Source organism: Gekko japonicus, unplaced genomic scaffold, assembly GCF_001447785.1.
Source record: "Gekko japonicus isolate JY-2015 unplaced genomic scaffold, Gekko_japonicus_V1.1 scaffold3370, whole genome shotgun sequence".
In the NCBI taxonomy this organism is placed as follows: domain Eukaryota; kingdom Metazoa; phylum Chordata; class Lepidosauria; order Squamata; family Gekkonidae; genus Gekko; species Gekko japonicus.
The window spans coordinates 87,993-101,133 of NW_015177119.1; the positions used below are offsets into that span (position 1 = coordinate 87,993).

Sequence of the window (13,141 nt, forward strand, 5' to 3'; positions counted from 1 at the left end):
TTCTGAACATTGTTTTAAAATCCTACATGAAATAACTGCAGATTCCAGTTGATGTTGGGCTGAGACTTACGCATTCTTGCCAGTAGTAAAACTTTGTGTGGCTCAGTTAGACGTAGCTTGTTTGCAAATTCACAACAGTCCTCGAAGGCCTTTCTACACACTGGTACGCTAATACGGCTGGCTCTTTTGCTGCACGTCTGAGAGAGGGGATACTCTTCTGCACCGGACCGGCAGCACTTCTGGACTTCTTTATGTCTATAGCGAGATACTGAAATGACAGGAAGCATTTGACAGCCTGTTTTCTGTGGCACAGCAGTCTTCCCATTAGTTATATTTCAGCTAATCACGAATGAAGAAAAGGAATTAACGGATGGGGATGAAGCCCATAACTTTAATAATCCAACAGATTAATATCAGATAAGCGAGCCAGAAAAGAAACAAAATAACAAATATATTTGACAGGCAAGTAGTGGAAAGAGGGCAGAACAGATTGACCTCATGTTGCCTGTATGGCCATGGACGTTTATTACACTTATGTATGAACACAGGAGCTGCGGTGGCTCAAGTGGTGAAGACGCTGAACTGCAGGCTGTGGAAGGTCAGTAGTTCAGCAGTTCAAGACCTGAGTGCCGCATGATGGAGTGAGCTCCCGTCTCTAGTTCCAGCTCCTGCCAACCTAGCAGTTCGAAAGCAAGAAATTGCAAGTAGATAAATAGGTACCACTTCGGTGGGAAGGTAACAGCGTTCCGTGCGCCTTGGTGTTGAGTCATGCTGGCCACATGACCACGGAAACATCTTTGGACAGCACTGGCTCTTCGGCTTTGAAACAGAGATGAGCACCGCAACCCTAGAGTTGGATTCGACTGGCTTTCGAGCAAGGGAACCTTTACTTTAATTTCTGTTGTTTTGCCATTGGAGTGTCATGGATACCCCTTCATTGCTTCTGTTGAGACCCAAAGCCCATGTTCCTCATCCCAATATACCCTGGTCATAGCAACAGGCACCTGTGAAGAACTGAGACTGGGATTAAGGAAGAGCTGTTGTTTAAATGAGGGGGAGGATGCTGTGTGCCAGTCTGGCCACAGTGGAGAATCCCCCTTTGTAGCAAGCAGAAATTCATGGGATGCCCAGAAAAGAACAAAAATATATTACACAGAATCCATAGCTAAATAACTGGTATAGAACTCACATATAAATGACTTTTGGACAGCTCTTTCAAACAAATCTCTTGGGGTATTTTCCCACACATAAATGCTGCTGAATAAGACATCTGGCATATGGAATACCTTTTTTTTCGATTTCTTCGCTGATGGTGGACCTTACTGATCTTACAATGGCATCACAAGCTTCATCTGTTGAAACCAAGAGGAAAACCCAAGAATGATAAGAATAATTTTATAAAGCTGTCAAGCAAAAAAAAAAAAATGTTTAGTGAGCACTGATGAAACAAACCAGCCCCTCTTTGCTTAACAGCTGGAACTGAGGGCAACTTTTGCTAATACAGGCACTGGTCTCAAAAGCCAGCCTAAGTTAAGCAATCTCTTGGACTTTTTTTGAGCCGATTCATTTATGCGCATGCATGGAGCCATCTTCAAAAAGTAATCATTACACTACTGCACTGCTGTAGAGCCAACTATTGCTTTTTTAATGGGACTCCATGTTCACACCCTATATTGGGGAGATGAGCCACAGCGGAAGCACCCAGGACATTTGTAGGGCTCCACATCCTCCTAGGGACATGCCTTCATCATGATTTAGGAGGAAGCAGTGTTGTCAAAGGGAGCACATTTTCACCTGTGCAGTTAAAATATGCTAGGGGGAAGTACCTGCTTCTTTTGAGTCCTCTGCGTTGGCATTGGTCAGAAAGGTGAGGCCAGCCATTCGGAAGACGTCTACGTTGTTCTGTCCTCCACCGGCACCGCAACCCAGATCACTGTTCTCCAATTGCAGAAGAGCCTGTTTGAATAGGATGGGGGGGCAAGGAATAGTTAATTTTTTAAAATGAGATAGAATAAATTCAGCTTCTTTTGAACTGGGGTATCACAGGCAGTCTCTTGCACAGCAATATAACATTATAGCTATATGTGCAACAGCTTCTCTAAATTCACAGCTTCATTTAAAAAAAATCTAAGTCTCTAGTCCCTTTCATTGCAGAGATATAAAGGGCAAGGCATACTTCCACAATGGAGGGCGCTAGAGACTTTTTAAAATGAAAGCTGGGAATTAAGAGAAGCTGTTACACAAATTGGTATGGCATTATATTGCTATCATGATATTCAGTTGCTGATCTAAAAAAACCGAAAAAGCGCCTATGCTCTGGGGGAAGGGGCGTGGCTGTTACTGGGAGACTGAGGCAGGGAAACCTTCCATGTGGAAGCACTGTTGCTGCTGTGCTGTATCAGTAGATGTACCAGTAACTGGGAAACCACACAGGCCTGTTCCCATGCAAAAAAACCCCTCTTACACACATACACACAACCATTGTGTTGGAGACTAGTGGTAGCTTTGCAAGGTTTGATTTATTTACAAATGAGGCAGACCCGGAAACAGCATAATGTGTAGTTAGGCTTTCAGTGGCTGATCGACACCACACACTTTCCCTCAATGTATGAAAAAATGTTATGTGTGAAGAGATCTTGATATGTTGTGGATGGCAAGAATAAAAAGCTTCTGCTAGCCTGCTGTCACCTCACCCCCACACACATACATCCCTCTGCCTCTCAGCTAGATTGGTGTCACTGTCTCCAAGATGATCTGATGGGGTGTTTCATTCAAAACACAACCATTAGATCTCTTTGATGAAACATCAGCCAATAGTGATACTGGGCAAAAGTGAAATAACAGCAAACAAAGGTTTTGAGCAATCTATATGCAAGAATGTGACAGAATTATAGAATCAGAGAGTTGGAAGGGACCTTCAGAGTCATCTAGTCCAACCCCCTGCACAATGCAGGAAATTCACAAATACCTCCCCCAACATCCCCAGTGACCCCTGTTCCACACCCAGAAGATGACAAAAAACCTCCAGGATCTCCAGCCAAACTGGCCTGGAGAAAAATGGCTTCCTGATCCCAAAGTGGCAATCAGCATTTCCCTGGGCGTGTAAGAAAGGGCCACAAGAGCTAAGCACTGATGCAACCCTTCCTGTCCTCCCTCTCGTGATCTGCCTAAGTTCACAGAATCAGCATTGCTGTCTGATGGGCATCTAGCCTCTGTTTGAAAACCTCCAAACTGCTGCCATTTGGGGTGACCCCTCCCTCCCCCACACTGAATGCCACGTAACTCTTTCCATGGGCCTCTTCTTTCTTCCTGTTATTCCATAAATTGCCTTGTCCATGGATGACAAAGCAATGAAAGAGTCAAACTGGGATTTCATGGAAAGCAATACGATCTGTCCCGGATTGTATGATTCCTGGCTTTTTGATATCTGAACCTGTATGGGTTAAAAACAAATACAGTTCACTAAAGGGAATTCCATGATTTTCAATAAAATATACATACCAGTTTATGTATAAAGAACAGTTACTCACCTCAATGCTGTTCCCACATTTTTGTTCTACGTTCAGCCAGACAGAATCAGCTACCAGCTCTGCAGTTCCTTCTCCTGTAACTATGTAGTAGACCAGAAGGCGGGCCGAAGGCACCATTTCATAAGTTAGTTGAAAAGTTAGGCTTTGATAAACAGAGCCTTCAATCTTATCCTGAGTCCCATAGCTGACTATTTTCCCTTTGGATAAGATCTAAAAGAACAGGGGAAAGAAAGTAGATTGAAAATGACAAACTCTGGCATCTTGGAGAACTATTGAGGAAGCAGCCCAACATGCATTTAAATTTGGTTATTTCTAGTGGATGGCACATATAGGGGATGCACCTCTTAAAGCCTTGTACAGTACAAAAAATTAAATCATTGCCAATTTGCTGTTTCTGCAGCACAATGCAAGATTTGCTAATGCCTCACTCTGCCAGTTGCTGGGACCAGATCTGGAAAGGTAAAATATTTATTCATTTATATTTATTTTATTCATTTATACACCACTTTATTCATAGATGGAAAGCAGTGTTCAACATTTAAAACACATTTTTAAAAAACAAACTATTATGCAGCAGACTATGGACAGGTATCACTTGCTATGCACATATTCTATGTCAGCTTTAATCTGCTTGACTAGTGTCCAGGCCTGATCCAAAGCACTGGCTATGAACTTTAAAGTTCCATAGGGTTTCGGGGCAGGACAGTCTTTGCCAATAAGAATCAACCTGTGTGTTTAGGTCAGCTGGAGAGGGCCCGATTTCTGCTTCCAGAGGTTCAGGGCCAGGTGCACATGGCAGAATTCTTTTACCCAGGAGACAGAGAAGGTCTCTTTCCTTCTTAGAATCAGGAAGCTTGTTTAAAATCACCCTATTTCAGCAGGTATTCATTCCGGGCTGATTTTATTCACTCCATTCTGCTTTTACTTTGGTTATTGGATCCTGGTTGTACCCACTGTTTTTTAAAAAAAATTCTAGCAGTTGTTGGCTTTATTGTATTTTATTAATATATTCTTGTTTTCTTTTATGGTAAGCCACCTTAGTGGCTCTTGCTTAAAGGCAGGGTATCTTTATAATAAGCAAGTCATATTAAAAAAACAGACACAGCCAAAATTAAGCAAATCCAACAAAGTCAAAGGCCAAAATCCAATTGTCTAGGTAGCTGCAGCAATTATTTAGAAGACCTTATATACACAAAGCTTTCAGAAGCCTTTTCTCAGGCATCTCCAAAGAGTCGCGGCAGTGACTGAGAAGGCATGCAATCTTGCAGCTGTGGCATAGACCTGACAAAGTGAAGGCAGACAGGTGTATGATACTGTGCAATATGTTAAGAAGAAAGGGTTCCATGGCATACCAAATAGCTGTAATGATGTATTTCATCAATATAGCGGCTAAGCGGATGAATGTTGATGTTGAGGTTGTCCCCCACACGTAGCACTCTGTAGTTTGAAGCCCAGTCAATATATAAGTAGCTTCCACTGGGAGAAACATATGATTTTGCCACATAGCTCTTACTAGCCTGGCTGTCTTCTGGTAACTTGGCATCTGCTGTTCTTAACTAAAAATGACAGCATACAACATAATTTAATAATGGCAACAAGAGTCAATTAAAATGGACGGGACAAAAAGAGGGGCAGATGCAGAGAGGAATGACACCGGCAAAACCATCATCCGAAAAGCAGAGATAGAAATGTGACTCAGATAAACAAGGCCTGACTCAGAACTCATCTTGCTTGTATCTGGACGTAACATTGAACAGGTATTTCAGAAAATCCAGATCTTTCAGAAAATGCTGTTTGCAAACAGCACACGAAGAGGCTTGCAACGTAGAAAAATAAATTAAAAAACAGGCAGAAAATAAAAATTGGATAAAAGCAGTAAGAACCGCAAATAACAATAATAAGCACCGTTCATTGAAACATGAAAGCAGCAGAAAACAAGACTACAGAATCAGCAAGTACAATTCCTCAGCAAAAATAACACCAATAAGAAAAAAAACACAAATAAAAACAACAGCTCAATAGAAAGCTGGCAAAAATGCCCCGCAAACCTTCTGGATCAGTCTTAAGCTGCAATCACACACACTAAGGCTGATTTCCCACAAGCTGCTGCTCCGCCCTCATTCCTCCCTTTGCTCCAATCGTATATGTCAATTTCACACCATGTGCTGCATGGCTGCATTTTGCTCCGCAGCTTTTCCCGATTTCCCTGCGTCTACTCAATCCTGGTTTTTTGAGGATTGAGTAGACACGGCAGAAATCGGGTGAAGCTGTGGAACAAAATGCGGCCGCGCAGCACATGGTGTGAAATTGACACATACGATTTGGGGCAAAGGGAGGAACGAGTGCGGAGCAGCAGCTTGTGGGAAATCAGCCTAAATAATCCACTTTCAATCCACTTTCAATGCACTTTCCAACTGGATTTTACTGTGTGAATTGACAAAATCCAGTTGGAAAGTGGATTATTTAGTGTGTTTGATCGCAGCCATTGTTTCCAAACTATTAAAGGGGCTAGGTGAACTTCCTGGGGCAAGCTTTCTACAGTCTGGGGGCCACAGCTGAAAAAGCCCCGCTTTGTGTATTTGCCAGACCCAGCTCTTTCACTGAGGGCACGAGCACAGCGAAGCACCTGCCCTTTATTAATAAAAAAGATTATTCCAACTTTCAGGGAGAACTCTAGAATCCTAGAAGACAAGCAGCTTGCATGTGTAATATCTAGATTCAAGTGATTAATGCACCAACACAGCTACTCAGCATTTTAAACATCAGAAGCTGCCCACCATGGTGAGGGTCTTAAAATTATTAGAATCTAACATACTTATATCTTACTGGAGCATTGGACTATTCAGCCCAGTGAAAATAAAGACTCATGGATGCTGAATTCACACCGGGGGGGATGAAACTAAGATTCTTGAGTAAAAATGGTGGGTTACAGAATTCAGTAGCACTCCTGTTCCATGCCTGATGGACAGCCACTGAGAACTAGCCCCACCAATCGGATGCTTGCAATACTGACAGAATGCACACATCATTTCCCCTATCGCCCCTCCCTACTACAAAGTTTTATAATATGGTTTGATAACTACTGTTACTTCTACATTGTGCAGGCATTACACTTTTAATAGTTATTGGGGGGGGAGTTGTTTGGCATGTGAAACAACAAATATCCATCTTTTAATTTTACTAGTCTCAAAACGTAAAAATATTTCCCAACCACATGGCACGTTGACCAAAGCATGCAATCCCAAAGTACACAGTGAACACAAACTAAAACTTTAAAAGTATTTCACCCACTTGAAACTCCAGCTCTTTGCTACCAGGAGGAACATTAACCACAAAGAGAGCTGTTCCATCGCTTTGGGTATTTTGACTTCTCCCAGAATCTGAGCCCTCTTGAACTAATTTTGTCTCTTCCATTTGCTCACTGAAGGCGCTTGCAGTAAAAATCACAGGAACGTTTCTAAGGGGTTCACCGGAGGTATCCTTCACTTGTACCTATTCATTCAAAATTCATTCAATTATAATACTATATTCACTATACTTCTATAGTAGTACACAGTACTTGTGTTTATTTACTATTAGAAATCACAGGAGGATAACTGTCTTCACAAACATGACTGAACTGGGAATATTCTCAAGGAGTTTGCTGTTCCATTTATACAACTTTGCCAGGTTTGTGTTTGTGTGTTTTTACTAACCACAGATTTTTTTGAGTTTTTTGCTAAGATTTTGAACACAAAAATGCCTTGGAATCCCGGGGGGGGGGGGGGGATCAGTGTCAATATGTCTGCTCTTTCATGCCCCCTGGCTGATGTCCCCATACACTAAATCTGTTTAGCTACCTAGCACTGTGATATCATCCATTCTTGTTGTGCAGTTCCTGAGTTGGCTCAAAACATCCCATAAAAAGGTTGATCCAGCAGTTCCTTGAGGGGAGAAATAGTGCCAAGGCAGAGGCCGCCACTGGAAACACAATGCACTGGTTTAGCAAAAAAGATAAATATTTGTGAAATCTAAACTGGGGGAGGATTTCTGTCCCACCAAAACTGCTAGTTTCTGCCCCCAAAAAAACTGAAACTGAAGAAAATCTGGAGCAGTTGTACCAATAAGGTACCATAAAGAGTTCAAGAATACATAAAGCAACCATAGAACACAGGGTTGCACCCTACCAGCTTTTCTGCTGGTGCAGGAGGGAGGAGGAGCCCCTTTTGACTCCTCAAAAGGCACTGCTGAGGATTATGGGACCTGCATCAATACAAAGCTACATTGTATGGAACTGCAGTGAGGACAGGAATCAAGTAGGTCCTCTCTCTTGAGCCACTGAAAAAGCCAGAAGGATCCAGTCTGTCACCTCTCAGGGCTTATTGGCTGTTATGATGAAAACAGGCCCTAAGAGCATTAGCATGGCTGCTGCTGGTGACAGCGGATTGAGGGGAGAAGAGGCTGGATGAATGTTGAGAAAGGGCAGGCAAGTGGTGGTAAAGCAGGGGGAAGGTGGGCACCAGCAGCAGCTGCCTCCTCCTTTCCTCACTCTCCTGCAGCGGGAGAGAAGGGAGGAAAGCAGTGGCGACTGGGAGGAAGTGGAGATGGCGATAACTCTGTCCCTCCCCTCATGAGTACAGTTGGCTGGAGACCTCCTGGGATGACCACTGCTCTCCATGTGACAGAGATCATTTCCCCAGGAGAAAATGGCTACTGTGGAAGGTAGGTTCTATGGCATTATACCCCAGTGAGGCCGTTCCCCTCTACAACCCCCTTCCTCCTCAGGCTCCACCCCCCCCAATCTCTCTACTCATGAGTCCCTTTTGGGTCCCCCCTCCTTGAAGTATTCGATTTGTATCACACCATATTCATCTCTGTTAAAGCATACGGGGTGTGTGTGAAATAGAAATAAATAAAAAATGGCACAGCATGTTGGTGTCCTACTTACAGGGCAGGTGAAATGGAAAATAGGTTCAGAAGGACAGAAACAGTAGACTTGAGGCCAAATGGGGGAGAAGCAGAGAGAGCCAAGCACCTACTGGAATTCACACTAGGAAAACAATGCTATCCCACATTCTTTGAACCTGTTCAAATGAAGGGGGCCTTCAACAGGGATGCTTCCAACATTTTTTATCATCTGAATTTCTCGACCAGATTTGGGAATTCCCAGGGGGTCATTTCCTGCAGGAGCGCACAGGAGCGGAGCTCCGGCAGTAAAGAGCCCAGGGGGCGGGCACATGCAACAAGCCCCTCCCCTGCTCCCAGCAGCCCTCAGTCAGAGCAAGAAGCAGCCAGGTAAGCTGCAGAGCCCCACCCCCCGGCCCCCCGGTCCAAAACAGTCCAGTGGCACCTTTAAGACCAAGTTTTATTCAGGTACAAGCTCTCCCTCCTCTGTGAGGACAGTTCTACATGTCCCCCCCCCCAATAGCTAGCAATCCAAACAGTCCAGTGGAGCCTAAGCGGTGGGTGTTGCCTTCTGACACACTTCTGGTGATGTCAGGGGGTGTGACATGTGCAAATAAGTTAGGCTAATGAGTTATGCTAATGAGCTCCTGCACCTCTTTTTCTACGAAATGACCCCTGGAATTCCAAACTACCCACTCTTGTTTTCCGAGCAGATACATATTTCCAGATTTTGCACACAGTACTCTACATGCACCAATGGTTGCAGCTTTCCGTTCATTCATTTGTACTTTCTCATGTGCACAAGTGCAATTGTTAAAACACTTCCGAGAAGTAATCTTGTTGTATTCATACGTACAGGTGCACAAAGATGTGTTTTACCAGTGAGCACACTGGCAACATAACATACAAAAAACCCCAACCCTGATGCGGCCATACATACACAATTATATAGGCTTTTCTTGAATTCTATTAACCTGTGTATTGGTCACATACTGGGGTAGGGGGAAGAATGGAAGTCTCCAAAATTCAAGACAAACTGATCTAATTTTGAAATTAATTTTACAGAAACAAACAAAAACCCCACAAAATCTTATTAAACAGGAAGTAAGGAGGACTGAAATGAATTAGAGAGAAATTCCAGAGTAATAAAAGCATAGAACATGGGAAAGTCTGCTTATCTTAAGATGGTAAGACAGAAAAAGAAAAGCAAAAGTGTGCAGGTGTGGGTGTCAGTGTGTGTTAGGGGAAACTAAGGCTTAACAAATAATGCTGTGCAAAAACCAGTTTAATCATGACAGTATGAGCTGATCACACAATAATGGCTTCTGCAACTAAGAATATACCACAAGGGAACAGGACGCATGAAATATTATTGTGATAAAATTGTACCATCTAGTTTCCATTTATTTTGTTGGTGTCAACCAACCTTAATGTAGAAGGGGAGTCCAGGCTTCACAAAGAGAGGAGTAGCAACCAAATTCAGTTTGTAAGGGGACAGGACATACTTGACACCTGTGAATTCACTTTCAACACTATGACCACCTGAAAGGAGAAAACATCACCTGTGAGAAGAGCTTTCCTAAATGGGTGTCATGCCCCAGTTCCAATATGTTCTTTGGACCGAGACCTCAGAAAGAGGGGTGCTCGATGGTACACAGGTGTCTGCCTCAGGGATCCCAAAACTCTAAGCTGCCCTGAGGCCCAGACCAAAGATCAATAGTCTGCAGGCCACTCAGAAGAAGGCTGAAGATGGCTGCCTTTACCATTGAGATTGAGTGTCACTGGGGAATCACTGGAGAGCCAGTGTTTAGAGTGTGGCGGGGGAGACTTGGTTTGAAATCCCCAGTGTGCCATGCAGTTCGCTGGGTAACCTTAGGACTTGGATACTGAGGAGGAGGAGGAGGAGGAGATTGGATTTATACCCTGCCCTTCACTTGGAATCTCAGAGCGGCTTACAAACTCCTTTCTCTTCCCCTCCCCACAACAGACACCCTGTGAGGTAGGTGGGGCTGAGAGAGCGCTGACAGAAACTGCTCTTTTTCAAGAACAGCTCTGACAGAACTATGGCTTGCCCAAGGTCATCCAGCAGCTGCAAGTGGAGGAGTGGGGAATCAAACCCAGTTCTCCCAGATTAGTGTCCGCGCACTTAACCACTACACCAACTGGTGGAGGGTGTCTGATTAATCAGTCTCCTTGGATAAGATATGCCTGTATGGTAGCAGTTAACAGAAAGACAGGCAGTAGTTGAGATGGAAAAGGTAACGGAGGGGAAATCAACAAGTGAGGGTATGTCACCACCTGAAATATTTAAACAAAATCCTGAATGGTGGGCTCAAGAACATTCAAGAAAACAGACCTTTCAATTGGATAGTTTATTTTTAGTGTAAAACGTTTATACGCTACTTTCCCTCCACACCATGATTAAAACCGTAATACAAAAATATAACTGTATTACAAAAATATAACTATAAAACAGCATCTCTAATTTTCCGTTTAACAATTAAAAGAGCTTTTCTGCATTCCCATTTTCCTCATTGGTGTGTTCTTGTTGCTTTTGGGTGGGGGGTGGGTCTGTGTGTATTTTGCTTCCTCTAGTGCTTGATTCAATATTACATTGTGGTATGCCCAGCATATCTCCATGCAGTTTTAAACTGCATGTATTTATGCCATGCATACAGAGATGTAATATTGAATCAACCACTAGAGGCAGCAAAACATACATGGAACATGGGAAAACCCCTGAAACAACAGGAACACACCAGTGAGGAAAATAAGAATGTGGAAAAGCCCAGAGTGTGCTTAAAATCAATCAATCAATCAATCAGAACCTTTATTGGCATATTGACAGAACATACAATTTTACATAGTTTATGGAAACACTCTGATACATATGAGTCAGAAAAACATGATTTGTTCCAGCCCTACTTGCATTGTCTTTTTCCACTGAGATGCTGCAAGGCTCATAACAGTAGCCTTGAGGGTCAGGTGCCTGGTTCCTTGTTCAATATATCATCAGGAGAGCGGGCTGGAGGAAGGGAACTACAGGCATTTCTGGGTAGCTAGCAGAAATCCCTGGGCAGTATCCTGGTAAAGCCTGGTAAAACAGAGGAAAACCACCACCACCTCTTCCCCATATAACCTGAAGGCCCTGCTGTACCTGTTTCTCTTCACTCCAAGCAATTCATTGCTAAGGGAAGTCCCATGACCTCTCTTCAGCATCTGCCAAGCTATTCACTGGCTTTCTCTCTGTGTACGACCACTTTTCTCCTACTTAATTTGTCTTGTCCAGTCCTGCTTGGCCAATCCCACTGCCCTTTTCTCAAGGGCTACTTGAAAAAAAATGCCTGCAGACTTCACAACAATTTGGTACTATTAGTCTCTGTCGTCCACTGTCAGGGTCTGGTCTTGCCAAGACTCAGGAAGGTGCACCTAAGAATACATCACTGGGGCCCCGGTCACACCGGCCAGATAACGCGGGGGGGGAGGCGTGGCTGTTTGCCCTGGAGCAAAATAAAGTGTGGTATCCCAATCACATGGTTCCCCGAGTCTCCGTGCTTAGGCTGTTAGCTGGCAATCACACGGCAATGCTGCAGTGTGGCAAAGTGGCACGATCACACAAGCGTTTCGCATTTGTGCGCATGTGCAGTTCCGCGGAGCAGCACTGCTTTCAGTTTCATGTTTGTGCGCATGGGCTTACGAAAAACATCCGGTTTGCGACAGGATGTGGATGGGCGCCGGATGCCACAGGATACTAGCGCTCCCACAATCAGACGCCCGCCTGTGCTGCGTGTTTTCCGAATACTAGTGCACTTTCCTTGGTACTTTTTAACTCCCCATCTTCGGCGGGATGCCACGGGTTGGCCACGGTGCGCTACGCTTCCCAGATGTTGCGGTGTGATCGCACCCTGAAAATCTGCCCGACATTCGTGCCTTTTGCGTGGCAAATTCTCCGTGTGACCGGGGCCTGGGAATACCTTCAGTGGTTTTAAATGAAGCCAAAGGTGTCAGAATTACCTGTAGATTCCAGCACTGAAACTGAAATATAAAGGCTGCAGCCATCAAGCTCCTCAAGACTGTGATATCCTAGTTCGGCAACAGCAGCTCGGCTGTTAAAATTATAATCTGCAACTCCATCGTTCATCTGAGAAATAAAATCAAGAAAAATACATTATTCTGCGGCATTATATCAGATGTGACCAGGCACAGTGTACGTTTTATAGCCATGCACTAGCCTTTGCAAACATACAGTAAAGCCAGAGAAAATATTTTTAAAAATCTTTCCAATGTAAACATTCAGATAGACTGATGTGTGCATGGGGGTGTATATGTAAGGAAACATGGAACAAACAATTTCCATATTTTAACGTTTAAAATCCTGAACATGGTTAATAGGAATATTGTGGTTTATGGGTACAATATATTGGCAGTTCCAGCACTCAGACAACAGAAATATAGACGAGGTGGAGTTGGGGGTCTCTCTTTGTTAGCCTCTGTTGAGTTAACTGGTGCATTGGATTAGCTCATCTGTAGTAATATCCAGATGGTTCTCCTTAAGAGTTCTTTTGGTAGAATTATTTGTTTAAATATTTATATGGCCCCTGATTTCCCATCATTATATGGGGATGCCTGGTTAAAACTGGATGATGCTTTATATAATATTGAAGTTGGATATCCTGATGCAAAAAATAATTCTCTGTGGTGATTCAAATGCCCACACAGGGATGGGG

General features: G+C 43.6%; 1 protein-coding gene across 1 annotated transcript in view; it reads right to left on the bottom strand.

The window, feature by feature from the left end:
* C5 (complement component 5) overlaps positions 1 to 13,141 on the bottom strand; it is a 90,933-nt gene that overhangs the window by 48,113 nt on the left and 29,679 nt on the right. Inside the window, exons 9-17 of the mRNA XM_015428315.1 lie at positions 12,429 to 12,555; positions 9,841 to 9,956; positions 6,822 to 7,022; positions 4,883 to 5,086; positions 3,531 to 3,740; positions 3,284 to 3,433; positions 1,827 to 1,956; positions 1,287 to 1,352; positions 71 to 268 (exon numbers count right to left, since the gene is read on the bottom strand). Of these exons, the coding sequence (XP_015283801.1) occupies positions 71 to 268; positions 1,287 to 1,352; positions 1,827 to 1,956; positions 3,284 to 3,433; positions 3,531 to 3,740; positions 4,883 to 5,086; positions 6,822 to 7,022; positions 9,841 to 9,956; positions 12,429 to 12,555 (1,402 nt within the window). The remainder of the gene's footprint in view (positions 1 to 70; positions 269 to 1,286; positions 1,353 to 1,826; positions 1,957 to 3,283; positions 3,434 to 3,530; positions 3,741 to 4,882; positions 5,087 to 6,821; positions 7,023 to 9,840; positions 9,957 to 12,428; positions 12,556 to 13,141) is intronic.